At 48.7% G+C, this 27150-nt stretch overlaps 2 protein-coding genes across 3 annotated transcripts in view; both read right to left on the bottom strand.

Moving 5' to 3' along the window:
* Positions 1–48: 48 nt before the first annotated feature.
* Positions 49–12036, bottom strand: CDAN1 (codanin 1). Of its 2 annotated transcripts, none has more exons than XM_040969276.1 (28): positions 11947–12036; positions 11257–11741; positions 10864–11070; positions 10483–10652; positions 10106–10219; positions 9947–10025; positions 9484–9604; positions 9266–9375; positions 8733–8822; positions 8109–8184; positions 7526–7731; positions 7191–7311; positions 6919–7065; positions 6604–6770; positions 6269–6356; positions 6005–6094; positions 5814–5868; positions 5560–5693; positions 5369–5472; positions 5009–5167; positions 4648–4711; positions 4434–4512; positions 4114–4262; positions 2830–2970; positions 2650–2713; positions 2351–2532; positions 2115–2222; positions 49–769 (listed from the first exon to the last, which is right to left on the bottom strand). In XM_040969276.1, the coding sequence occupies exons 1-28, from the start codon at positions 12034–12036 to the stop codon at positions 644–646; spliced, it is 3726 nt and encodes a 1241-aa protein (XP_040825210.1). In that variant the 3' UTR covers positions 49–643. The 2 variants fall into 2 exon arrangements, with proteins under 2 accessions (XP_040825210.1, XP_040825209.1); XM_040969275.1 differs by having other exon boundaries at positions 2830–2937; positions 10864–11067; positions 11257–11744.
* Positions 12037–17009: 4973 nt separating this feature from the next.
* TTBK2 (tau tubulin kinase 2) overlaps positions 17010–27150 on the bottom strand; it is a 140562-nt gene continuing 130421 nt past the window's right edge. The window contains exons 14-15 of the mRNA XM_040968369.1: positions 24768–26038; positions 17010–19798 (exon numbers count right to left, since the gene is read on the bottom strand). Of these exons, the coding sequence (XP_040824303.1) occupies positions 19336–19798; positions 24768–26038 (1734 nt within the window). The 3' untranslated portion in view covers positions 17010–19335. The remainder of the gene's footprint in view (positions 19799–24767; positions 26039–27150) is intronic.

Raw genomic sequence — 27150 nt, forward strand, 5'->3', positions numbered from 1 at the left:
CAACCTTCTAAAGGGAAAAAGGTAGAAATAACTAGACCTCAGCCCTTGTGAAAGCAAACAGCTTATATTTTAAAAACTGTTTTGTCCCTTGCCTGACCCCTGGATGGAGTCAGGGCCTGTACAGAGGCGGAAGACCAAGGGATGAAGCCAGGTTTCAGCCAGGTGGGCCCTACCTTATCTGATGTGCATTTTTAAGCTCCTGGTTCCTGTGATAGGAAAATGGAGATTTCTAAATCCATGTTTAAACTTTCAGTTACAAGCAGTCTTTTGCTGCTTTCATGATCCAGAAGCACAGACTGTGAGAGATGCTGGTGTTGCAGCCAGTGAGGCTTGAAGCTCGTGCTGGCAAGCCCTCTCATGTTCAGCTACTGTGCATCCATGTGATGAACGCCTGCTTTTCTGCTCTAGGACCTTCCAACACCATCTTGGATCACACGGCCTCTAGGATTCGGATGGAGGGCTTGCCATTCGTTGATGGAGTGCCATGAAGCCCTTCATGTTTGAGCAGGAGGTCTGTCCCAGATTCAGTTCCTCACACCGCAGTGAGGATCCACAGTGGGCTCCTGGCTTCCTTCCTCTTGAGGCACAGGTGGGCAGGGCGTTAGGGTTCCAATGAGATGCCCGATAGGGCTGCTTCCCAGCCCTAGCTCTGGGCCAGCACAGTCCCCCGGTTTGGCTGCACCAACTCACAGGCTCGTAGCTGGGGCTCTGGCAAGTGGGGCTCAGTTAGAAACAGATTAAATAGGGTTGCTAATTCTTCAGAGAAGTCCTGGAACAAGAAAAAATACTTTGAGAAGGTGAATCCTTCTGGACAGCTCCACCTTAAGATTTTTTTTTTTCCCCTTTGAAAGGCAAATTCACAAAGAGAAGGAGAGACAGAGGATGTTCCTTCCAATGGTTCATTTCCCCAATGGATGCAACAGCCAGAGCTGAGCTGATCTGAAGCCAGGAGTTTCTCCAAGGACTTAAACCATCCTCTGTTGCTTTCCCAGCCATAAGCAGGGAGCTGGATCAGAAGTGGAACAGCCGGGACATAAACAGGAGCCATACAGGATATGGCGCAGCATCGTGACGGATTAGCCTGCTGAGCTGCTGTGCTGGTCCCTGCTCCACTTCTGATCCAACAACCTGCTAATGCACCTGGAGAGAGCAGGGCAGGATGACCTACTTGGGCCCCTGCATCCACTGATACCTGGAAGAAGCTCCTGGTTTCGGTTTGGTCCAGATTCAGTCAGTGATCAAGGCTAATTTGGGGAGTGAGCCAGCAGTCTGAAACTCCAATATTTTTTTTTCTGAAGTCAGATATACAGAGAGGAAGATCCTCCATCTATTGATTCACTACCCAAGCAGCTGCAACAGCTGGAACTGTGCCAATCCAAAGTCTGGAGCCTCTTGAGTCTCCCACACGGGTGCAGGGTCTCAAGGCTTTGGGCCATCGTCTACTGCTTTCCCAGGCCACAGGCAGGGAGCTAGCAGGGAAGTGGAACAGCCAGGATATGAACCAGCACCCATATGGAATCCCAGTGCATACAAAGTGAGGACTTTAGGCTACCATGCCAGGCCCTCAAAATCTTAAACCATCAATCCCCAAAATCAAATCCCAGTTAACAACTTGGGGAACAACTTGGTTGTGCTGTTTGTTCTGACCTGTTCTGTGCAATGAAATCAGGATCCCTAATCCCTATGCTTGGTTCTTGAGAAAGGTTGAATTACCACAGGGACAGTAAATGCATGTTATTCCATCTTGCAATTATTAGTGCCATTTTATGAATAAGGAAAGTAATATCACTTAGTCTAAAATGCATACTTTAATGGCTTTGAGCAGAGATTAAAAGCCAGCACTCACTGTGCCATGCTGCCTGCCTCTCCACTGACACTCCCTCATGAGGAATAACTATGGTGAAGAAACTACAGAGTTGAAAAAGCTTCTGCCTCCAAATAAACTTACCTTTAATTACACTCTTCCGTGGACTTTCTAAAATTCCCTTATAAGGGAAGGAGGCCAACATGTTCAGGGTGGTTTTAAAGACCTTAGACAAAAGTCTTTTTCAGGACATTTGGCATACATGACACCTGTTCTCTCTCCATGTAAGAGGGAGATGAGGGCTCCTTACCCCTGGCCATTGGGCATCACGAAGGCTGTCCAAGCAGGCTTCTATCTCTGTCCGGCACATCAGACCCCTCTCCACCAGCTCCCGTAGCAAGAAAAGCAGCAGATCCCACTGCAAAATAGTAATCCGCAGGTCACTTCAGCTTGGAACAGGAAAGGAGAAATACAAAAATGTAAACCAGGAAATGGCATGTGGGTGGTGGGCATTTAAGAGGGGACTGTCCTTTATCTCAGACTTACCTCCCTTGGCCTGGTGTCTGCCAAAAGCCCCATATTTCTGGGGCTCAGCAGTAGTCGCAGGGGTACTGGCCCCTGGAAGTCATCCTTCCACAGGCAGAGCAGCATGTGTAGAAGCCGCCGGGCCTGCCCTCTCTCCAGCCTGTGCTGCGCCAGTGGCCCTAGGATGGGGATTTTATCTGCAACTACAGGAAGAGAGCATAGTTGAGCTGTGAGAAAACGGAGTGGAGGAAGGTGCTACTAATCTTAGTCAACACTGAGCTGTGGGCACCTGGCACAAGTGATTGAGAAAACAATTGTACCAAGAAGTGAAGCCAGCTCCACCGAGCACTTTGCCAGATGCTGCTCAGCAGGTGGACACAGGAACTGTGGGAAAAAGAGGGAGATCCAAGAATTAGTGTCCTTGCTCCTACTGGGACTAGCCCTGAGCCAGCCAGCGTGGCTCTAGATAAGAATGTGCACAGGCACACCTTCCTTCTTACCTGGCGGCACCGCAGAGTCTGGCCCAGTTGGCCTAGGAGCTGCTCCAGATGGTCTGGGGAAACGCCTTCCTCAGGATCCCGGGGCCCCACAGCCAGGGAGAGCACATCCTGTGGGGGCCAGAGGATCCAGGAGGGGTGGCGCTCAGCAGTGAGGAGGGCAAAGGGAAAGGACACGCACCCCAGGTGGTGAGGTAGCTGGGCCACAGCACGTCGGGAGAAGCAACCACACAACCAATAACCAATGCGGGCAGAGGGGCTGCAGGTCAGCTGAGGGACGGTGTTTTCCTTGGGACAAAACTACCCACCAACTTCTAGCGGTTTCTGATTGCTACAGCATGAAGGCAAGTGTCCTGTCAGGTACAGTTCTAATGTTCTAAGTGAACTTTCAATTATTTGAAAGGCAAAGATTTTCCACCTGCTGGTTCACTGCCCAAATGGCCAGGACTCCCTTTATTCTCCACTAGAGTGGTGAACCCACCTACTTGAGCTATAAGCTGCTGCTTCCCAGGGCACATGCTGGCAGGAAGCTGGATTGTGGGTACCTACCCTAAGTTTTAACAATTCCTATCCTTTCCACCTTTAGAAGAGTTCAGTTTCCATACGCAAGTCCTGTGTACACTGAGAACCAGCGTCTGGTTACAAGCCTTATTCTCTCTCCTGTATGTAATCACGTCTTAGTTCTTATTTTACATTTTAATTTGCAGCCTAGGGCCATAGGGGGTTTATTCTACACTTTGAGCCGTAAGGTCTCTGTCCCAACTCCCAACTACTACTCATCTCTGCTGTTGGTAGTGCAAATACAGTCACACACAATTCATAAAAGTAGTTGTATTCCAATAAAACTACAACTACAAAAACAAGTAGGGGGCACAATCTGGCCCACAGCTGACCCTGACTCTGCTCCAAACAGGCTCTGTGTTTTTCAAACCAAACTAAGAGAATTAAGCAGGTTAATTCTTAATCCTTCCATGTAGGAGGGCATACCTGGGGGACTCCTGTGGGAACTGTCCCGCACCTGGGTGACAGGCTTCTAGTCCAGATTTACCTACCCTGGCCTGTTCAGATGATGGACCAGTGTCCGAAAGTAACACCCAGAAGAACCAAGCAATTCCAATTTCTCCCTGCCTGCCTACCTAATCCCACTAAGTGATGAGGCGGGGACCAGCCAGGTAACACAGAAAGCTCCTACAAAGAAACACTGTGGCGCTGATGCAAGAATGAAAGAAACCAGGAACAGCAGGGATGGGGAGGAGGGTAGCCAAAGGGAGGAGGGGAGCTGTGTACTTTGATCTCGGAGATGAGGTGGGAGGGGAGGGGAGCGTGGTGCTCACAGGCGTGGGAGCAGCCCCTCTGCTCCCCCCGGGCAGCTGGCTCAGGACCCTGGCCTCGAAGCATGCGACTCACGGCAGCTTTCACCTCCCGCCTAATCAGCGCTGTGGGACAGAGGAGAGGAGAGGGGTCAGGAAGCATCTTCAGGGGCTAACCAGGCCACCCATGCCTGTCACTGTTTCCAGCTGGCTGTGTCCCCACGTTCCAAGTACCTTGAGTCCCTGTCTACCCAGGAGACAAAAACCTGGTTTGTCCTTCCAGTGTGGGGACCTCACCTGTGATGTTGGCTGACAGCCAAGTGCAGGCTTTCTCGATGGCCAACCCCACAGTAATGTTCTCTGCACTGCTCAGCACCTGTGCCATGGAAAGACGGCAGGCTCAGGAGCCGAGGGAGGGGTAGGGCTTGCCCACGTACCCTCCATCAGCGGCTTCACACCCACACAGGCCAGCACTTCTGGGCGCCTGCTGACCCCAGAGCCCCCTACATACAGCTGCTGGGGTCTCCTCAGGAAGCAGTGCCCGCACGGCCCCAGGGCTCTTCCTCTGGCAGAACCTGTGAGGAGACACATGAGCCTCAGCAGCATGGAGGCGCTAACTCGGCTCAGTGCAGGGCAGGCCAGCACCGCGCTCCTGCCTGACCTAATGCTGCAGAAAGAGGCCCAAGCAGCAGCCCTCCCGAGCCACAGAAATACCATAGCCCAGGTTCAAAACCCGCAGAGGAGCAAGGGGAAGGATCAGGAAAGCACGTGGGAGAGGAGATGGAGTCGCAGGTGTCAGTGTACAACAGGAAAGGGCAAGACGGGAACGCTAAGAGGCCCGAGGAGGTGACAGTCCAAACAGGAGTTCTTACTCCCGCCCCTGGGTCAGTGCCTGGGCCCCATGCGGGCACAGCTGGGAACACAACATCTCCACCATCTGGGCTGCATCACCCCCTTCCTGGCCCTGTGCCACCAGCTGATCCTTGAGAAGCGTCTCAGCCTGTCGTACCAGATCTGCTACCAGTGTGGCCCTGCAGCAGGGACAAAAAGGTTGGAGGGGTGAATTACAGAGGCAGCAAATTCAAGGTTTCCCGAATTTCCTCCAACCACATCAGCAGTTGTAGCCTTGCCCTGCTCCCCACCCCTTCTGGCTGACTTTCCTCGTTGAACAGCAGGGTGCTAAGAGTTAAAAATGGTAAGGGAAGGGATCAGGACCCTGGCTGCACTCTCACTTGATGTGTTTAACGCAGTTTGAGCCGATCCTCTCTGCTACAAACTCCACAGTCCTGCGCAGGGAGGGCGGCTGGTTGTGGAAAAAGGCCTGGGCGAGCTGTGCCTGTGGGGCCAGGGGAGCCACATGATGAGGGTCTCCTTCAGCCTCCCCCAGGGCCACCCCCACCCTCTGCCCTCTGCTCAGCCTTACCTGCAGCCCCTGGCTACTCTGGAGAGTCTGGGCTCCCAGCCCTGTGGTGGTGGTTGGGGTGATCTTCCTGATGAAACCTCCACCCCGCCCACTGCTGCCTGAAACCCACAGTGCGAGCAGTTTCCGGAGTTCTCCTGCAGCAGGAACATCTGATTTCTTAGTTCCAGAAAAATCCTTCCTCCCCCCAGTATGTGTGGAATAGAGACCCCACAGCAGAGGCAGTGTTGGGGTAGACTAAGGTGTAGGACACTCACCGATGTAGGGGCAGCAGGTGTAGAGCAGCTGCTGGTCCACCACGGGTGCACTGTCCTGGGGGAGAGGCCGGCGTAGGCAGGCAGCTCCCTCCCTCCCCAGCGGGCCCAGGAGCAGACACAAGCCCTCCCTCATGCTCTCCACCTGGGCCTCCCTGGCTGGCCCAGGATGATGGCTAAAACCCCATACTCACCAAGCCATATTCTGAGGACACTGTGTCCACCTGAAGGGCATCTGGCTGGCCTTCTTCTGAAAAGAACAAGTCCTCGGGGAGGGTGGGGATCTGGTGGGAGAGGAGGCTGTCAGAACCGCAGGCAGCACTCCAGCACATGTCCTACCTGAAGGCTGCAAGTTCAGTGCAACCTTCCTCTGGGCCGCCGACTTGCCCACCATGTGTTTGGGCTCCTGCCTTGTTTGTTCAGGTTTCCTTCCAATCCTCATCCCCACCTCTGCCCACCTGGAAAAGCCAGCCCAGGACGGCAAGCAGCAGCAGTTTGTTGAGGAAGCACATGTCCCCTACACGCTCCTGTGCCAAGACCAAGCTCCTGTAGGGCATGAGAACATGCATGAGGCGGGGCCAGGAAAGGGGTAGGGTAAACAGCAGGTGTGGCTGCAAGGAGGTTCCTGACAGCAGAACTCAAGAGGGACTGCTCCTGGGGGTCAGCTGGCATCTTTCTGCGCTCCCCTCTACATCTCTGCCAGCGGGGAGAGCACACAGCAGGCACGCTCTATCACATATCGTGCCCACAGTGCACACACCCTGCTCGCCAGCCGCAGCTCTTCTCCCCTCACCGATGCAGGTGCAGCAGGAGACTGAAGATGCTCCGGTAGTAGTCCAGCAAGGGGACGATGTGGTCAGCGAAGGACAGGAACTCTACCAGCCAGGGCACCGTGAGCACGGCCCGGCGGGCCCGCAGCCCCTGCCACAGCAACGTTCGCACGTCTAGGACTGGTGGGACCTGGGGAAGGCAGGGCTGGTCAGTGGGCAGGCTCCTGGAGGGGTTGGGTAACCCCTGTTGGCCTGTCAGGATTCCAGAATAGCCCAAGCAGTGTCCAAGCCTTCCCAGGCCTCCCAGATCCCTCCACCAGGATCTCCCACACCCTCACCTGGCTCCTGAGGGCCAGAATCGAGTCCTGAAGCTCACGGGTTGGGGGTGGTTCAGGCCCACGGTATGGCAGGAAAGCCACAAAGCCCAGGAATTTGGCTAAAAGTCTCAGGCTCAGCAGCACCACAGCAAATTGTCTCCGTTCCCCCTGTACACAACAAAGGGAAAATGTCTCCACCCAAGGCTTCTTGTACGATCCCACACTTGCTTTCAAGAGTTCCTGGAGCACAATCTCCCACGTTGTTGCTTTCGGCCTTCGTTCTGCTTCCTCACCTGCCAGTCGACATCTGCCTCCCCATCCTCATCACTGGGCTCGTGTGGAGGCAGGGGGAGGCTGTTGAGCTCCCGGATAGTCAAGCTCAGACTGTCCATGAGATGCTGATTAAATTGGAAGCTGCAGGGGAAAGAAGGGCAGAAAAGAACAAAAAGGCAGTGGAACAGCTGCAGGCAAAACCAGCACGGAGAGCAACCCCGACGGGAAGGGTAGCAGGGAAGATGGGGAGGCTGGGATGCAGCAAGCCCCTGAGGCAGGGGACAATGGAAAGTGGCATTGGAGTCAGAGTGAGGGGGCCCCAGGGAGAGGGAGAGGAGAGGGCCCTCCTGCTAACCTGCTGGCGCTCAGGATAAAGTCCTTGAAGAAGCCTTGACAACCAGGGAAGGTGGGGGGCGGACAGGGCCCCCCGCTGCTCTGAGGGGCCACAAGCCGCTCCTGGAGGCGCCTCAACCGCCCCAGCTTGTCCGCTCCCAGCATACTCAGCACATCTGGGGTTTCGCCCAAGACAGTGCCCCCAGCCCCGTCTGGACTCTGACACATCTGGGTAGGGGGAGGGAGGAAACCAAGAACCATTTTGTGGGAGATCCAGGCTGAGTGGAATAAGACAAGGAAAGTGTCTACAAAAGGCCAGCTTTGTGGTGCCTCAAGGCCTGCTGTGAGAGAGAGACTGCTTGGGGTTCCTGAATTATGATGTGGAACCAGGGCTCTTCCCACCACAGCACACCTCAAGAAGGGAGTGTGGGGCTGGAACATGTCCTCCCACCCAAGTCACAACTGCCACCCAGGAAGCAAGACCCCCCCATCCACCCCAGCCCAGGACCTGCGCCTATCTTCCCTGTCCCAAAGTGCCAGCTGTTGCTTATGTCCATCTACGGTACCTAGTGTTCACTGGAGAGTGACCTCCTGCAGGGCATTACCTGGAGAAGCTGTTTTTGGAAAAGTCGAACAAAGTGGCTATGGCTGCAGGCCGCGGACAGCTGACCCATCATGGCTCTAAGGAATGAGACACGGGAGTGGACAGGAAGGAGCTGAAAACAGGCTAGCCCCGGGTTGTTCAGCAGATACGCAAGCAGACCTGTGCCACGTGGGCCTGCCCCTGCTTACAGGCAAGGAAAGGGGCACTGCCCTCGGCACCTGGGTCTGTGAGGCTAGAGACACGCAGACCCAGTGAGCTACCCACAGATCTGTAGCCATCACCGAGGCCAGCGAGTGTCCTGGTTGCACCAATTCTATAAGGCAGCCCACCCACCCAGGCCAACTGCCAGACATTCAAACTAGATGGTGTAGACAACATAGGCTCCAGGGGATTGCCCAGCAATCTGGGCCAAAACAAGCAGCCTGGACCACAAGATTCCTCCCTGGTACCTGCCACTGGACAACAAGCACGGGGTCCTGTAGAGTCAAGCGTCTCCCAAGCAGCGGTGGGGAGCATGGCTCTGGGCCAGATGGGAGGACTGAAAGCTCCTGCCATCAGCTACCCACACGTCACAGAGCTGCCCACATTGGCAGGAAAGACAAAGTGACCAGCAGCGAGCACCTACCTGATCCTGGTGCCCAAGCCCTTCTCAAAATCCCAGCCGGGCTCTTCATGGTGATCCTCCCACTCTCGAAGCACCTCATAAAACACATCCCTGACACACACACAAGAATTCACGGTCAGCTAGGACATGGGTGCCACCAACCCCTCCCCATGTGCCTGCCCTTGCTTGGAAGACTGGGGATAGGACGATGGCCAACCACATCCCTTAGCCTACAAAGTCGGCTAGGGGATGCCAGCTAAGATGCTGCATGGCACACCACAGGCTTATGCACTTAGGTGCACAATCAAAGGGGATCCTGTCCAGAACTCTGGGATGAAAGCCCTGTGAGGGGCTGGCTGAGCTCAGGGATTCCATTGGAATTCCAAGTCCACAGGAACACAACAGAGTGACCGCAGTGTGTGTGGAAGGGCTGGGAAGAGCTTGGTGATACTGACCCCTTGGCCACTGCCAAACCCCCAGGTTGTGAAGACAACTGCTTATCCCAGAGAGAGCGCAACCTTGTTCCCTCCCCAGAAACTCCCCTTTCTCGTCACCTCTGCTTTTTAAATGTATGAAAGGCTCGGTCACTGGAGAAGTTGGCACGATTGTCAGTTTCTGGCTGAAAAGAGACAGCCTGGGCCGAGGGCAGCGTCACCAGAGACACCTGAAACATGGAATGACGAGGGGTCACACTCACAGCTGTCCCCACAGGCTGCATGGTGGCTGACAAGGGGCGGAACAGGCTGCTGGACATCTGACTGGGGGTCACTACCTTGGCAACACTGCCCTCATAGGCGGCCCGGAGGCGGCCTTGCAGAGCAGGGGAGAAGCACAGCAGCCGCTCGTTCTCCGCCAGCAGCTTCAAGGTGCCTTTATCCAGGCAGCAGAGGACCCTGTGGGGACAGGAGCACACACGACTGAGGCGGGGGCACAGCCTGCCTATGCAGCACTCAGGGCAGAGCTGGAAGCTGTGAGCTCAAACACCTACACAGGGTCACGAGGCAAGGACCAAAGATGCTGGAGGTGAACAGGAGGGAGTGGGGCCGCACAAAAGCAGCCAGAGAGCATGTCAGACACAGACAGAAGGGCCAGCCACCAGGACCACACTGCTCCACTGGATGCTTCCAGGGGCCACAGAATCTTCACACAAAGGCTACTGACAGGAAAAGGACCAGGGCCAGCGCACCTGTGTCGAAGCGGCCAATCGGACCAATGCCACAACAGACGACACTTACGGAAACTGATGCTCCAACACTTGCACCGCAAAGAAGACGCAGTCATGGACGCTCTGGAAGAGGGGGCTCTCCAGGGGCTCTGGACAGACAGTACACGCTGTCAGTCAGGGTGCACCCATCTCCAGAGCCCTGTCCCCCAGAGGAAGCCTGCTCACTGACCTAAGACACTTGGGTTTGGTTCAAAGTCTCTGTCCTGGGCAGCCACCATTCTCCGGGTGGTGAGGAGCTGAAGGACGAAGAAAAGCTCCAAGAAGAGGTTTGGGACCAGGTTTTCTGGATGCAAAAACAAAACAAAAAAACCCATAATGGCACTATCCTGGAGCCAAGGCTCAGTTCTGTAACTTTAGCCGTTCCCTCAGTCTGCTGTTACGAGGGTCTTCAAAAAGCTAAAAATCTCTCTTACGAAAGAACTTAGTCCGTAGCATGGACTATGGGAGGTATGCAGGGTGCATGGATTTCAAAAGCTGCATCAGAACAAACTCTTCTTTTAAGCATGAATTTACTGAAGTCCCCTCCTAGGGCACCCCCATCCTCACCAGCAATGCACGCAGAATACACCTGGGCCACCAACTCCAGGCGGCGGTGGGAGGACACTCGGCTGGGGTCAGCGGGCTCATCTGAGAGGCTTCCCAGCCGGCTGGGGAGAGGAGACCCGGATTCTGGGGTGGGACACGTGGGGATAGGTGACTGCTGCAGCTGCTTGGAGCTATGGGGACACAGAGCTGGTATGAGGGTCAGCCTGGCTTTCTGACCCCACACGTACTCATACACACACACACACACTCAGGGCAGACAGCCACAGCCCGGGAGAGACAAACCCAGAGTACCCCGGGAAGGAAGGTCAGTTCTAGGGAAAGGCCCTGCAGGTCCCCACAGGGAGAGCGAAGCGGACACCCCGGCGGGCGGCAAGGCCATACCGCTCCTTCCTGAGCATCTCCCGCTCCTCTTGCAGACTTCTGCACCCCGGGGGGAGGCCAAGGCCCCAAAGGCTAGTGTCCAGGGCTGAGGGTTGGGAACTGGGGACACAGCTGATGGGGGGTGAGGTGAAGCAGGTCTTGGGCTTGGAGAGTGACCGCTCTTGGCTCACCGGAGTTGGGTTGATCCTGCGTGAAGGCTTCGTCCTGCTGAGGGGCAGCCACAGGGCTCTCTCAGACTCTCACCTGGCAGCACCTGCCCTCCCACCCCCGCCTGACGCGCTCCACGCCGGCACCTGTGCCCCTCGCAGGGTCTCCCGGCACCACCCCCAGCCTCCTAACCACACTCCAAGGGAGTCACCGACTCCCCCGTCCCGGGCGAGGGCGGATTCTCACCCTGCGGGGCCGGGGGGAACCGAGCCTACGGGAGGGAACTCCTCCAGGTTGCTGAGGTTTGGTGGATCCCAGAGCGGGAGGCTGGGACTGGCGGCACTGCCAGAGCCCCGCAGCCTCCGGGCCCCGGCCCAGGGCACGCTCTCCCCGCCGACCCCCTCCTCCGGGCCCCCGGCCCCGCGGCTGCCCCGCTCGCGGGCCGGCGCCGGGCCCCGCCTCCTGCCCCCGCGGCGAGCCACCGGGGCCTCGGCCGCGGCGTGCGGGGGCTCCGGCGGGGGGAAGAGCTGGCTGCGCGCCCCGCGGCCGCCCCGCGGCGGACCCCCCGGCCTCCCCGGCAAGGCTGCCGAGGCGCCGGGCGCCTTGGCGGGGGTTGGAGGACCCTGCGGGAGGACACGGCTGCTCTGCTCCCTCAGGAAGTTCAGCAGGAATGGCACGAATTCCTTCCGCAGCGGCCCGAGTGAGCTCAGCACGGCCGCCTCCCCGGGGCTCTCCTGAGGGAAAAAGCAGAGGTCGAGGGGCGAGAGGCTCAGCTGGCAGCCCGGGGCTGCGCCCGGCCAGCGGCGCCCGTTAGGAGCGCACTCGGCCCGGGCTGGCCTCCAGGAGCGACCCCGGAGAACAGGGAGTGGGGGGTGGCGTCTCCCGCGAGAAGCGCATTCCGCACAGCCCTGAGGGCGAGCCGGCCGGCGCGGTTACCTGAGAACTCTGGGCTCTGTGCGCGAGCCACCGCACGGCCGCCGCGACCGACACCTCCTCCCGCAGCAGCGACTCCAAAACGGCCGCCATCCCGGTCGGGGCGCTCGGGGCCGACTGCGCAGGCGCCGGCGCGCCACGGGCGGCCTGCGAGGGGCGGGGTCTGCAGCGGGCGCGGCCGTTGGACCGCGGGTGTGGGCGGGGCCTCGGCGGGGCGGGGCCGTTGGACCGCGGGTGTGGGCGGGACCTCGGCGGGGCGGGGCCTCGGCGGTCGGCGCTCCCCAGGCCGCCGGGCTGCTCAGGTGAAGCTGCGCCGTCCTTGGGCCGGTTCGCCGGGGCTCGAGCGGGGACAAAGGCACTGACTGGGCTGAGGAGAGCCGGGCCCGGGGGAGTGGCCGCACGGTCAAGGTGGACCTTCCTGAGACACGCCAGTCTCCCTCCTCTGCCCTAAGTACCTTGTTTTCTCTCAGGAGATAGCAGTTGGCTAGATGAAGGCGTCACCACCTGCTAGCCTGGACGTTCACTACGCCGCAGGGCTGCAGGGTCCTCGGGACCGCGGGCTCAAGTTCTGAACAGCTGCGCTGCCCTCAAGCACTTTCCTGATTAGCCCCCGGGGGCGTGAGTCACTTCATCTCCTTGGGTCTCTTCCACCTGACAGCGTTTTAGATGTCGCTGCTTGCTGCTCGGTGACAGAGAGGGAAGCCAAGCTCAGGAAACAACACAAAGATAAAAACACTAAACAAAACACACACACACACACACAGGTGGCGCTGACATTCCAGGCCTAACCGAAGCCGGGAGGCCGGAAGGTCAGGGTTGGCAGAGGTTGTGGATGAGAAGAAAATAGGAGAACCATCTCCTCGCGTCCCCAAGCTTGGTTCGCAGCAGGCTGCCTTTTCTACGTCGCTTTCGTAAACAGTCAGTCATACTGTCGGCCTCCCGTTGCTCTAGTGACCCACTGGTGCATCCAGTAACTTAAATTAAAAAAAAAAATAGTTCCCACTTTTGAAAGCCAAACCACCACACAAACAGAACTAGAGTTTGCATGCGGAATGAATATTTTATTACTAGATTATAAAAATAAAATACAAAATAATTTTAAAACAGAACTTAAAACGCTGTACAAAGCTTTAATATGGTACAAATGGGAAAATTAAATAAATAATTACATTTTTTTTTTTTTATGTACAGATGGCCTATACAAAAGCACTCTGTTTCTGCCAACACTTTGTGTCCTTGGGTGCCTGAGCGAAATTCAGGAAGGGAGCTGCCCAGAGGGAAAGGGACACCACTTTGGAGGTATTTCAGAGAGCAGCGCTCAGCTCTCTGAGTTCCTGGAGAGAGAAAAGTGGAATGATCAGTCCCCTAATTATCTTTGTTTTTAAATAGAATTGGTTCCCTTTAAGATTGAATCTGATTAACAGCTGCCAAAAGCTTGTAAGTAAAGAGATTTAGATTTAATTCAAAATTAATTTCCCTTCACTTTTTTTTTTCCTGAGAGCTGGAACTTATAATAACCCGATGAAATAGGCACTGGCTGTTTTAGGAAAGGAGTCCGAAGGGAGATGAGGAACCGCGGGTATCAGGAGAAGTCGGGCAGTCTCAAGCCGCAGTCATCTGTCCTCCACCTTAACTGGGTCCCCTCAGTCTTCAAAGTCCCAACCTAACCCTGCTGAGTTTCTCTTATCTTCCTATCTTTGTATTTCTGAAAACTTCCTATCTTGATGAGCTGAAGTATCTGATGGATAGTTCAAAAAACAAAAGTGAGATAAAAGTCCCCAAGGCTTTCCCCTCCCTGGGTAGCTCCCTAAAGCCAATCTCATCCAAACTGTGGTAACTTTGTTTATTCCTCGTGAGTGAAAAACACCCGCAGTCCAGGGAAGGTAAGCACTGCTCAGGAGTTAGAGATTTCAACAAGAGGGAAAAGACATCTGGCAAGGGCAGTCTATGTACACAGTATGAAATCATAATAAACATTTTAAGACAAAACTATCTTTTGTGTAAAGTGATACTGTCTGCAAATGATCATTCCATGGATTCCAAGATATGTCTCATCTACTGCTGCTGTCCAGGACAAGGTACCCCGAGTCTCTGGGATGCAGGCCAGCAGCATCCGTGGACACAGAGTCCGCATGGTCACTTCCAAATAAAAGGGAGGCAGAAACCTGGTCAGGTGCTCAGGGCAATGAAGGGAAAAAAAAGGCTTCATTTCTTTCCCAAGTCTCCTTAAGACCAAGCTACCCTTGGATGGGAGGGTAGGGGTGGAGGGAGGTGGAAGGCGTTGTGGCATAGCCCAGGTTAAGCCACTGCTTACAGTACCAGCATCCTACACAGACACAAGTTTGAGCCCTGGCTCCTCCGTTGCCAAATCAGCTCCCTGCTAATCTGCCCAGGAAAGCAGTAGAAGATGGCCCAAATGCTTGGAAGATGTGGAAGGAGCTCTGGGTTCCTTTTGCAGCCATATGGGGAGTGAACCAGCAGATGAAAAATCTCTCCCTCTCTGTGTAACTCTTAAATATATCAGTACAGAGTACGTGTTTTTATCATCAGTCCTGAGATGCATGGATTTTCTAGTTAATCTTGTCAAATTAGTTCAAGGAAAATAACAACATTAAGCCTACCTATTTTAAAAGTAGAAGAAATGGAAAAATGAATTGATGGGTGAAGACTTTAAGGTCATCTTTGCATGTCTGGCCAAAGACTACACAGGGACTGTGGTGAACACCACCTGAATAACCCCGTAAGGGCACAAAAATCCTTGTCCCAGGTCCTGAACAATCCTAAGAACTATAGGATTTCCCCAGGTACATCCTGCAGTTCTTCCTGCAATGTTGGATAACACATTCTCAATTCCAGAGGGACAGCCACCATATTGAGATTGCCCAATGACAGGAACACATTCAGGTTTTCCTGGACAAGGCTGGAGAAGGGGGTCGCCCTGACAGCCACCTGGGATGTCCTTGCCCTCAGCTGTCCTGTGTGGTCTGAGCACTAGAAGCACCTCCAGGTTCCTTCTCGAAGTTACGGTATTGTGAGAATGCACCTGAGGTCTCTGGACTTGGGTATAGCTTGACATGTAGGATGATCACTGTAGTTACACACCTTAATGTGTAGTTTTTTTGTGTGTTCAATTATGGAAATAAGCAATTATTCTGCCAATACACTGTCTATAGTACCAAACCATCCACCACAGCCTCAGTGATAGAGGTGTCAGCATATCGCTCCCTTCAGGCTAGGCCCCTGCACGTCTGTGTGAAATGCGCACAACAGAAATGGGCAGATTTCAAAAGGGTGAATGCAGACAACTTAATTACAAATGTAATATGGTGCAACACAAGCAATGGTTCTCTAAGATGTGCCATGTTCTGAGAGATATAAAAGGATGATGTCGTTAAAACACAAAAAAATTTATCTGCAAGACTAAATTTAGACTTATCCACAAATAAATATATTTTCAAGTAGCCAGAGCAAGATGCATCCTTTTTTTTTTCTTCCTAAACCACTACAATTCTGAATTCTCGATCCTGGTTTTCCTATCACTAATTCCTAATGCCAGATTAGGATAATCTGTTTTTGGGGAATAAAAGCTTCTGTTTTTAATGCATAGCTTATTAGGCATAGAAAAACTATGTTTTTAACTGTCTGTGTCTGGGTTTATAAGACATGCACAAACGTACACTTCTTCCCAGCGGAAACAAACATTAGCATAATAATCCGTGGTCTGGAAAGTACCTCTGATGACTGCTGTGGAAACCCACATTCCCATAGCGGCAAGATCAACACAGACACCGCACACCTAGAACACTGAGTAGTCAGCAAGTAGGGAGTTATTTGTTATTTAGTATTTTTGAGAAAATAATGTCAAATAGATAATGACTATGGTGGGTCTCCATTTTGCTACTGTAGGACTTGATTAACACAACATTTACCAAAAAAGAAAAAAAAAAAAAAGGTATTCACTTAGTAACATGCAAGTTAAAAACCAGGAGAGGTAAGGATGCCACTGTCAGTAAGGCCAGCTGACAGAGTTGAGATTGAGACTGCCTGCCTGCGGCTTGCTATCTCCAAGGTATTTATCTGTTTTAATGTTAACTGTCATATGACCCTATTTTCTTTCTTAGTTCATGATACATTAAAATATAAAAGAGGTTACTATGGAATTTTCATATATCACCAAATTGATAGATTCTGGAAGATATGGCAGCATAGACCTGGAGGAATGCTACTGTATCAGACTCAGCTGCTGTTTATTTTTCCTTGTTCTCTAAGTAACTGCAGGAACTGTGCAAGACAGAGCAAGGCCAAGTGTGCCATTCTGTAGTGACAGGAGAGACCAGCAGCTACTGTGACCTTCAAAACATAATCAATTTCTGTCTCATACTACTTTTACTATAGTTTAGCTTCACTTTAATTTCGGCTACATCACTCATCTTAGATAAAGTAACCAAACTTAAAATTATCTGGATGATCTATCTTATTGTAATCTCAAATATGTCATCACTAAAAAAGAACTAAAATGAACAAAAAGAAAAACTGGAGTCTCTGTATTATACCTTAGGATAAAACAGAAATCAAAAGGCCAAAGTGCTTGCTTAGGGTTGCTGACTACTATTTTTAACCTGAGACACAGTGACACTGAAAAGCACTAAGCATGCTGTTACAAAGCCACAAAGTAAAACCTATACAGGATGGTAATGGAAAAGGGAGGAACTGATACACAGATATAATTAGTCTATTTCTTTTCAAAGTATCAAAGCAGAAACATCTTTGGTTAACTGTTTCCTCTATACACAAAGTATTATTACACAATGAGGTGGTTTGTCTGGATCTTCATGAATTTTGTGCAATTTTGAAAAAGGGACAACATGGTGAGTGGAAAGGTGGGAAGAAAATGGAAGGGGCCAGAAAGACGAAAAACATTCATTGTCATGTTGTCATCACCGATGATTTGACTGCCTGCAGAGAAATACCCTTTGGAAATAAACACATACCACACTTGTTGCTTCATCAGCTTTTCCAGTGGTTACTACTCGGGACATTACTGTCTAGAGGAGTCACGACGCAAAGCAGCTATTTCAGCACACGTTAGCTAATACCACAAAGAAGAAGATATTTTCTTAATCAGCTCCCAACCCTACACCCCAACAAAATGAAAGTGAGGTGAAACAGGAGAAAGGACGGCATTTTAAAAGAAAAGTTTTAAAAGAAAAGTTCAAAAAAAAAAAAAAACAATTTATGTTAAGACCCATGATTATCATTCTAGTTCATCCACTCTGACCCTAAGGACAGAACTATGTGGTTAACATGATGAATCTGTGAAACCAGTAGTACAAGCATATCCCAGTGATTTTTCCCCCTAGTAAAAACTTTTTAAATGAAAGTTAAATAACCCATCTTGGCTTGTTAGAGTCTGCCAACCCTCGTACTATGCACAAGGAAGGCAGGACGACTCTGAGGTGTCACATGCCAAGAACATATTTTAGAAAATGAAGACAGGCAAGGCCCAAGTGTACACTAGGCACACGATAGAAAAGGAATTTCACCATCTGTGATCTTGAAATTACAAATGGAAAATGAGAAATGATGAGTTTATATAAGCATAAGTCTCTATATATTTATAAATATTTATATAATTTACCATGAAGACATGCAAGTAGTGTTACAACAACTATTTTACAATATAATACAGAAGGACTGGTCTTCCAATATTACAGTTGCTTTAGATAAACAGCAAATATGTCTTATCTATTGCATTCCTCTGTAGTACTTGAAACTGGACAGAATTAAAGATTCCACACTAAGCTACATTTCTTAGGGGAGACCTTATATGCCTCAATAGTGTTTTGAGTTTATTTTTTTAAAAAGCTTAACACAGATATAGAGAACAAGAATAGTTCAGTGCAGCTTCAGGGCAGCTTTGATGCAGCATTAGAATAAGTTCATGTGGTGAGGAAATAATTTCTTCCTTTTTTTGTTTTCCAATTCAACCATTGCAGGTTTGGCAGCAAAGACAAGGTCAAAGAGAAAGCACAGATGTTTGCTAGAAGGCAAATTTCAACAGCAAGCTGACCAATGTACCTGACCTTTCAAGGTCTTTACAATACAAAACACCTACAGAGCAGAAAAGTCTAGTATGCTTTAATTTTGCCTGATTCCTATTAGCAGAAGAGTGACATTAGAATAACTATGATTCTCCTTATAGCTTCACATGGCCCCAAAAGCCCAAAAGCGCAGGAGAAACAAATAATAAAACATTAAAGGGGTGTGGGGGAACTCAGCCTACATTTATTTCCCCAAATACACATTCCTTATTGGCAAAATGTATAAAATACGAAGTATAAGGTTTATAAAAGCCCCAATAACATACTTAATTTCTCTTTTTCCTTTCTGTACCTCTATGGGCATAAAGACACATTCCAAAGCATTGTGCTTCCCTGGTACCATCTTAGAGACAGACACAGACGTACCTGGTCCCTAAGAGACTGAAGGAAGCAGTCTGTTCTGGGCTTCCTTCCACAGGAACAAAATTCAACAGGGACAAAGCAGGCTTGCCTCTGTCTTCAAATGTTATCACTCCACTTTCCATCCCTCCCTCCCTAAACATCAAAGCCTGCAAAGTAGTTCTAGTGACACTTTTCTTTTCTTTATCTATGTTTCTCAGTTATTTTGCACAATAAAGCTTTATCTGGCACAGCAAGTAAATTGTTATGCCAAAGAAAAATACTGGGGGAATAAATGGATTTGAAATTTAAGCATGTGTGCTAAAATCCCATTGAGATGTCCTGTTAAAATAAGAGAATCTGTGTCAGGAGGGAAATGCTAGTTTTTAAAAATGTGAAATCAGGGAGGGTATAAGGAATGAGGCAAAGTGAAGGTTTAGATTCTCACATACTAACTAGACAGACAAGCCGAGCCCCAGGAGAGTCAGTCCCTGGCAACGGGTTTCCTGTATACTCTAGTATTCGAGTAATGACTTTTAGGTTGGGAAATTTTGAATGAAAATATCAACAAGAAGTTTCACTTCTGCTATATAATCTTTCAGTAGAAGCTTAAAAAAACTAGGTGAAACCCCTGAAACTTCCATTCTGTGTCCTACACTCTACTCCTTTGTTTCAAAGGCAGCTAATAAATGTGCGCTCGTGTAGTGAGTTTCTCCCGTGGAGACAGTCCCTGGCGCACAGAGGCATGGGTTTCTGATCTGCCTGTGGCCTGTGGTGCACACGTCATTCCTTGCATTTTTTGCCTTCATCATGAATAACTGGTCATATGTTACTTTCTTTTGCAAGAGAAGATCAACACTGATTTTTTTTTTTAAACAGACAGTACAGGGACACACATGTATCAGGCTTAGGAGAAACATCTCACACCTTTCCGAGAGCCACAGCCCGGCTCCTATCTGCTGAGTTTACTGGCTGGCTTACTCTTTCCTGGAGGGGTTTTTGTGCTGGCCGAGTGGTGGTGGAGGTTGCCGGATCCTTTTAGGCCATTCTTGCTGGGTTTGTAATGTTCCTGTTGGCAGGACCTCCTGGAGGAGGATGATCCTGAGTGGCTAGGAGGTGACTTGCTTCTCCCCAGATGTGGGGATGAACTCCTCTGGTCGTGGTGGGGCCGTCCAGCCCGAGATGGTGAGGAACTTGAAGTGCGAGGCAACGATGAGCTTCGAGGAGAGGCACTGGGACTCCTACGTGGGACAACTGGACTCTTGGGTGGCGTTTTTGGATTGTGAGGAGATCCTGGACTCTTGCACTGGGTGGTGCTGCGGGGTTTCTGAGATCCATTTTGAAGAATTTGGGCCAGGCGGGAGAAAAGGTCTGAGTCTGAGTTACTACTCCCTAGGACTCTGTATCTGCGCAGCCTTAAAAGAATAGAGAATTATTTCCATTTTAATTCATTTCATTATTTCTTAAATCAACATGCGTACAATGTGTGACAAAAGACACAATAGCAGGACTCAGAACTACTCTTTCACAAATTAGTTATATTAGCTTAGGCAAATTCTGTAATCTCTCCTGGCTTTCACCGGAATACCCAATAGATGATGTCAATAACTTGGCACTTAACTAAAGCTGGCTCCCTTCCTCTCACGAAGTCTTGCTCTTCCAATTTTAGGGTCAACCCACTATGTTCTAGCATGTGGACAGAATCAATCATATCACATTAAACTACTAGGAATTCTGCAATATTAAACCTCACAATATACATTTACAACATGAACTTTTCTCAGTACATTTTGACCTCATTTGATAATTTGTGAAAGAAAAGAGTAGTGGCTGACTTCTCTGGATCTCAGTTTCTGCTCATCGATGGCCTTGGACTCAGGAGGGGTGAGTGTGGGGCTGACAGGCCTTCTTCCACTACCTGATGTCTCCGCATTCTCCTCAAGGATGTTCATACAGATAGCAATGTCCTCTCTGCCTTAACCTTGTTTCTGGCCAGGACTGGCCTGGGAATCCAATAAGATGGGATTTATAAAGATATATGATACCTTTATAAAAAAAAAAAGACTAAAAGAGGACTTTGATGGAAATAGTTAATTATGCAGTAAATAAACTATGGTAAATAAAAATATATGACAAAAAAGCAAGCAAATGGAAGAGAACATTAAATCCAAAACAACGGGAAATCAGTGCTAGGATATCATTATTTGGAAAAAACCCTCATATCATATAAAGTAATAAACATTGATTAAACAATCTATACACAATATGCAAAATTTTATAGTACAGACAGAAGACATAAAAGAAATTCACTCCCATAAACACTAAGTTTTTCTATCATGCAAAAGACACCAGAACCCCAAGTTAAAAGACAAATAGCAGTCTATGATAAAACATCTTTAGGAGTGGGCATTTGGGTCAGGGATTAAACCAATGGTTTGAATGCCCACATTTCACACATCACAGCACCTGGGACTGAACAGGGCACTGTGCCCAAGTCCCACTTCTTGCTAATGCACACTCTGGGTGGCAGCAGATGATGCCCCAAGCGGTGAGTTTCTCCCATTTGACTGACAGAATCTCTCTGATGGAAATATTTTGAAAATCTAGAGTATGTTAAAGGCTTGTAACTTCTGGGGGAGAGCTTGGCCTATAAACGAGACTTAATTTTATAAACTTTCAGATCTGAACATAGCAGTAGTTCCTCAACCCACACCAACAACCCCATGATAAACAATTGTACACTTGTTCAGGGAACAGCTTGAGTAAGGCTTGCAGGAGACACACTAGCAAAACACACTCTGGTCCTCCCATTACTGCCGATCTGTGCTCTGACTGCAAAAGGGCACACAGAGAGAGGCAGTGTTCTTAAATCTCCCATGTTGCACGCCTCCTTTCCTCAAGCTGAGGTCAAGTCCTGAGGATTTAAATAGCCACTGCACTTTTTCTGCCCGATTCACTTTTCTTGTTTCCTCTTTTAGAAGCCAGGAATTAAAGAGTAGGAGGTCCAAAAGCAATCACAACCATAGGGAATATAAGAAAGCACACAGAGAGTAGGGTGGGGAGTTGGGGCACAACACAGTGAACCACTGACATGGGTTCCTGTCCTGCCTGCTCCACTTTTAATCTACTTCCTGGCTAATGTAGCTGGGAAACAGGAGTGGGCCCCTGTCACCCCTCTATCAGAGACCAGGATGGAAATCCAGGTAAAAATAAATGAAATTAAATGACAGAAGTAAAGCCACCACATATACCCTGGGGAAGGCACAGACTCAGAAAAGACCCGAGAGCACCATAAGGTTCTACCTACAGGCTGGTCCTCAGAGTGGAGAAAGCCTGTGACCATTCAACAACCAACACAGAAAATCCTGGCAGAAAGGTGGAATCGAATCTAGAATGATCACATTATTAGATTCAATTATCCAATTTTCAATTAGATAATAAAGGGAAAAGAAATAGGAAGGCATCGTTAATTCAAACAAATACAGATAAAAAGAAATGTCCTGATACACACCTTTGGTAAATTTACTAGGTAAATACTTTAAAGTGGCTGTCCTAAAGATGCTCAAAGAACTCAATAAAGACATGAAGAAAATCAAGAAAACAATGTAAGAACAAAATGGAAATCCCTATGAAGAGAATGGAAAACCTAAAAACAAACTTAAAAAACATTTTGGAACTGAAAAGTAGAATTACTGAAATAAAAAATTCATAAGGGGATTAAAACCTAGATTTAACCAGGCATAAAAATCAGCCAACTTCAAGATATGATAATAGGAATCATAGGTACAGAAAGAAAACAGATTAAAGGTAAGGAAATACATAACTTTCAGAGGTGCCCTAGGGTTTCAGTGTGGTCTCTGTGAAATTTAGACTATGGCACAATATGGCAGGGCCAGAGTGCAGAGGGTGGAAGCGTAATAATCAGCCTCATTTTCAGATATGAGAGCCCCAATTCCTGCGAGCGTGTGAATATGTGGAGAGAGGGCAGTACCATTAATTTTGATGAGGTCATGAGCCTTGTATTGGATGACATAGAAAAGATTTCACTCTAAAATCAAAGTCAAGAAAACAATTACATCAAATCATACTAGAAAGAGATAATATTACTCTGCTATAATGTTTCCAACTACAAGTGGGCATTGTGGTGCCACTTGTGACACCCACATCCTGTAACAAAGCAGCTGGGATCAAGATCTATCTCTTTCTGCTCAGCTTTCTTTCTGATGCACCTGAGAGGCAGCAGATGTCCCTGCCACCCATAGGAGACCTGGATAAACTGCTGGCTCTTGGCTTCACCCTGGACTAGCCCAGCTTATTGCTGATATTTGAAAAGTAAATTAGTAGATGGAAGAGCTTCCCTTCTCTGACAATCTGCCTTTTAAATAAATAGAGTATAGTATCTCTAATAGATCATTGGAGTAAAAAACTGTTGAAAAGGCAACAGGGTTTTGCTTTTCTTTTAAAGTGTCCCTTTGTTGGGAGTACAGCTGTAAAACATTACTGCATATTATTTTGATTACCCTCTGTTATTAGCAGAGAACAATAAATGCTGTGAATTTTTATTTTTTTTTCCAAAGGAGAAAGAAAATAAGAGTAAGAGACCATTAAGAGAGGTAACATGTGCAACTGTGGAAATTTCAGGAGAGAAGAGAAAGAAAGAGAGAGAATATTTGCAGAAAGATTTGGCATTTCTCTGAATATAATGAAAGACATGAATATAATATTTAATAAACTGAATGAACTATAAGTAGAATGATCCTAGTAGCCCAATACCAAGAAATACTGTAATAAAACTATCAAAGACAGAGAATCTTAAGAGAAGCAGGAGTGAGGTAACTCATTATCTACAAGGAACTTCAGTAAGATGATGAGAAGATGGGGGACCAGTGCAGAGGTGTAGTACACTAATCCTCCACCTGCAGCACTGATACCCCAAACAGGTGTTGGGTGAACCAGTGGAAAGGCAGAGTTATAGTGAGAGGACAGAGATCTTCCATCCACTGATTCATCCTCTAAATGGTCCCAACAACTGCAGTCAGTATGAAATCAGGAACTAGCAGCTTCTTCCAGGTTTCCCACAAGAGTGCAGGGGCCCAAGGATTTGGGTCATCCTCCACTGATTTCCCAGGGGCTACCCGTAGAAAGTTGAACAGGAAATGGTAGAGCCAGAACACAAACCAGTGCAATATGAGATGCCAGTGCCACAGGCGAAACCTTAGCCTGATGTGCCACTGCAGTGCCCCCTGTTTTTTACAAAACTTAAGACTAGTGCAGTTTGAGCACAGAACGGTAGCTTAGTGGTTGGGGTCCTCGCTTTGCATGCACCAGTTCTAATCCTGGCAGCCCTGCTTCCCATCCAGCTCCCTGCTTGTGGCCTTGGAAAACAGTCAAGGATAGCCCAAGGCCTTTGGGGCCCTGCACCCATGTGGGAGACCTGGAAGAGGCTCTGGGCTCCTGGCTTTGGAACAGCTCAGCTCCAGCCGTTCCAGCTGCTTGGGGATGGAATCAATGGATGGAGGAGGATCTTTTTCTTTGTCTCTCTTCCTCTCTGTACATATGACTTTCCAATAAAAATAAAATAGATCTTAAAAAAAAAAGACCAGTGCATTTTAAAAATTATTAGTGTATGTTTTCAGAGACACACATATAAAGATGTAATTTTATGACAACAAATGAAAAGAGTGAAGACGGACATCCAGGAACAATATATCAAATAGCTACAGACTATACACAAAATGAAACAAGGGAATTTTGCTATAGAAAGTTAGCTGAATATAAAAGACAAGAGACACAGAAAATGAGGGGTAAAACGCAGTATATCCTGTAAAAAATAACTACCATAATGACATAAGTCAACAATTCCTTATCAATCAAAAAAAGAAAGGAAATTTTAACCTAGGCCACAACATGGAAGGACTCTCAAGACACTATACTAAATAAAATGTAGCATGACTGTACCAATACTTATACATGCAGTCAAAATTAGAAAGCGGGTTAGTACTTGCCCAGGGTTAGGAGGAAGGAGAATCAGGACTATGTTTAATGGATATTAAATTTTAGTTCCATAAAATAAAAAGAGTTCTAAAGATGCATAGTGTTGATGGAAGCACAATAAAATCAATATACTTAATACTTCTGACCTGTGCATATAAAAGTGCTTTAGATGGGAACTTTTATGTGTTAATTTCAATTAAAAAAAAAAAGAGAGGAAAAGAAAGAATTAACCTAAACCAATGAGACTACTTCTATGGCATTATACTTTAAGGCCTGGGAAAATCAGGGAAGACTGTAGGTGCCCAAACAACAAAGCAGTGACACCATCATAGAAGAGTGAAACAAATTAAGAGATGCTACACACCAAACACAGAGGGTACCCAGTGTTACCTGGCTTCCACTCCAGGCCTTGAAGGTGGCTTTCCTGGTGGTGGCCGAGGCAGGAACTGCGATGAAGTGGAGCTACTGACTTGATCTGTGTTGACCCACGAAACCGGCCTTGGGATTTTGCTCTTTCTGGACTGGGAGACCATGGGTGATAGAAAGCTGTCTTCAGCTGACCTACTCAGGTGAGAATCTGTTGCCAGTCTTGAAAAGGGAGTGAAAACTTCCTCCTCAGGAAAGGCAGGGGGAATGGTGGCTAGTTTCTCCTCGAGCAGTTTCTCAGAGGCACTTGAGAGGTCACCAAGGAAAGACCTGAATTGCCTTTTTTCCACCAGAAGCTTGACCAGGTCTGGTTGATAAGCTTTCTTTTGGAGGAGCTTTTCTTTTGCAGAGACTGGAGAGGATGATTCAAAACTCGAATCTATCTCTTGTGCTAAGACAGGGATTCTGCTATGTCTAGTTACAAAGGATGACCTAACAACATCCTTCCGGGTTGAAGAACCATGCTCATTTTCTGAAGCACAAGGAAATAGTTCTCCATTTCTAGGGGCAATTTTCTCCCTCTTACCATCCTGATGCAATAAAGTAGAGAGGTCTCCTTGATGACCCAGCAAGTCTTCACTCTTGATGTCATCTTCCTTGCCTATTTTATTTTTATGCCCGGTTGCCATCTGGCCTATCTGTCCTTCAATATGTGGGTCAATGACTGTTGGAGAGGTTTCTGAAGTTCCAACTGCCAGCAGCTTCATTATCTCATGATTTTTGTCTTGATTTGGCACTACACTAAAAGTCTGTGTCCTGGCCGCATCAAGAGGTTCAGTAGTAGCTGAATGATCCCTTTCCATGGTTACCAAATCTCCTGGGAGAGAAGAGATGTCGATACAATGCTGTCCTTTACTTAATTTCTCATCTTCATTGTCTGACCCTAGCATGCTTTTCTCCTCAGTTTCCCCAGGAAGATTCTCAAATTCTCTGACATTTAGTCTGTTTTGGTCAGGAAGATCTTTTGGTCCTAGGTCTTGAGATCTGTCACTCTCTATAATATTGGGTAACAAGTCATGACCAATGTGATCTATTTGAATCCCCAAATCCGTTCTGCTTCCTCCACTAGGAGGTTCACCTTCTGTCACAACCAAGCCAGAGAAATTCTCCTTCGGAGAATAAAGATCCACAGTGGGTTCCACGGGCTGAAGATCTTTCTTCTCTGGCTGTTGGCCATAATGAAAGCTTCCTGAAGTTGACTGTGTAGATGCTACAGAAGGTCTAGGAATTGTAATCTGGAAAGGGAAGAAAAATAAAAATTAAAATGCAATTTCCTGAAAATCAGTGAAGACTCATGATTTGTAACACCTCAAATTCCAACTTATGAGACCACAGATGTTGGAGGTCTGCTCAACTCATATAAAAATGAGCAAATCAGAACAAAAATGAAAGATATTCAAGCTTCCCTACACGCAAGGCACTGTTCAGAATAGCCTCCTGTCTTTTGTTTAGCAAGCCCTGTGCCCTGGAAGACTGATTTCTATAGATGACATCATTTCGGCTTCTCTAATTTCTGAGTTCTGGTTGCTTTTTTCCAGTGGGGTCACCAACAATGTACAGGAATGAATGAGTAATGATTCTTTCTAATGTCTCCCTGAGGGACGGCAGCATTGATAGTGGCTCCCTACCATCCTGGCCGCAGCTCCTGTCTTGTGGCTTTTCTCCCACAGCTCTGAGTCTCAACCACTTCTGCTAACAGTCCATTACTCCACCCTTTCAGAATTCATGGTAGGAATGGCTCCCTCGATCATTGGTCCTATTGACTCTTATCGCTACTCAGACGTCTTTTGTCATATTTATTTTACAAGTCACCTGTGCTATTTATTTCTTGCCAGAATTCAAGTATGGGATTATAGCGAAAAAACTTACTAGCAAATTATTACATTCCATCTTGGAGTGACTGGTTCAAGTCAGCCATTCCACTTCCGACCCAGCTTCCCCTGCTAATGTGCACCCTGAAAAGCAGATAATGGCTGAGACACTTGGTTTCCTGCCACTCACTTTTGTATTTGTTTGTTCTATTATCATTCTTTGAAAGATTTGTTTATTTGAAAGGCATAGTTACAGAGAGAGTGGGAAAGACAGATCTTCCATCCCCTACTTTACTTCTCAAATGGTCGCAGCAGCCAGGTTGAGCCAGGCCAAAGCCAGAAGCCAGGAGTTTGTTGGGATCACCCATGTGGGTGCAGAGCTTTAGCTTTGGGCCATCATCCACTGCTTTCCCAGGCCATATGCAGGGATCTGGATGGGAAGTGAGGTAGCTGGGACATGAACAGGTACCCATTCGGGGTCCCAGGGCTTTGGATCACCCTTTACTGTCTTCCCAAGTACATTAGCAGGGAGCTAG

Source organism: Ochotona curzoniae, unplaced genomic scaffold (genome assembly GCF_017591425.1).
Source record: "Ochotona curzoniae isolate NIBS_2020 unplaced genomic scaffold, NIBS_Ocur_1.0 scaffold_4701, whole genome shotgun sequence".
Taxonomy (NCBI): domain Eukaryota; kingdom Metazoa; phylum Chordata; class Mammalia; order Lagomorpha; family Ochotonidae; genus Ochotona; species Ochotona curzoniae.

What these genes read in the sequence shown, in the direction of transcription:
- CDAN1 (XM_040969276.1), bottom strand. Translation starts at nt 12,036, where the DNA reads ATGGCGGCCGTTTTGGAGTCGCTGCTGCGGGAGGAGGTGTCGGTCGCG. An exon ending in GGAGCTGGCTTCACTTCTTG is followed by an intron (nt 2,533 to 2,649) that starts GTACAATTGTTT and finishes CTCTTCCTGTAG; the next exon opens with TTGCAGATAAAATCCCCATC. An exon ending in GTGATGCCCAATGGCCAGGG is followed by an intron (nt 770 to 2,114) that starts GTAAGGAGCCCT and finishes TTCTTGTTCCAG; the next exon opens with GACTTCTCTGAAGAATTAGC.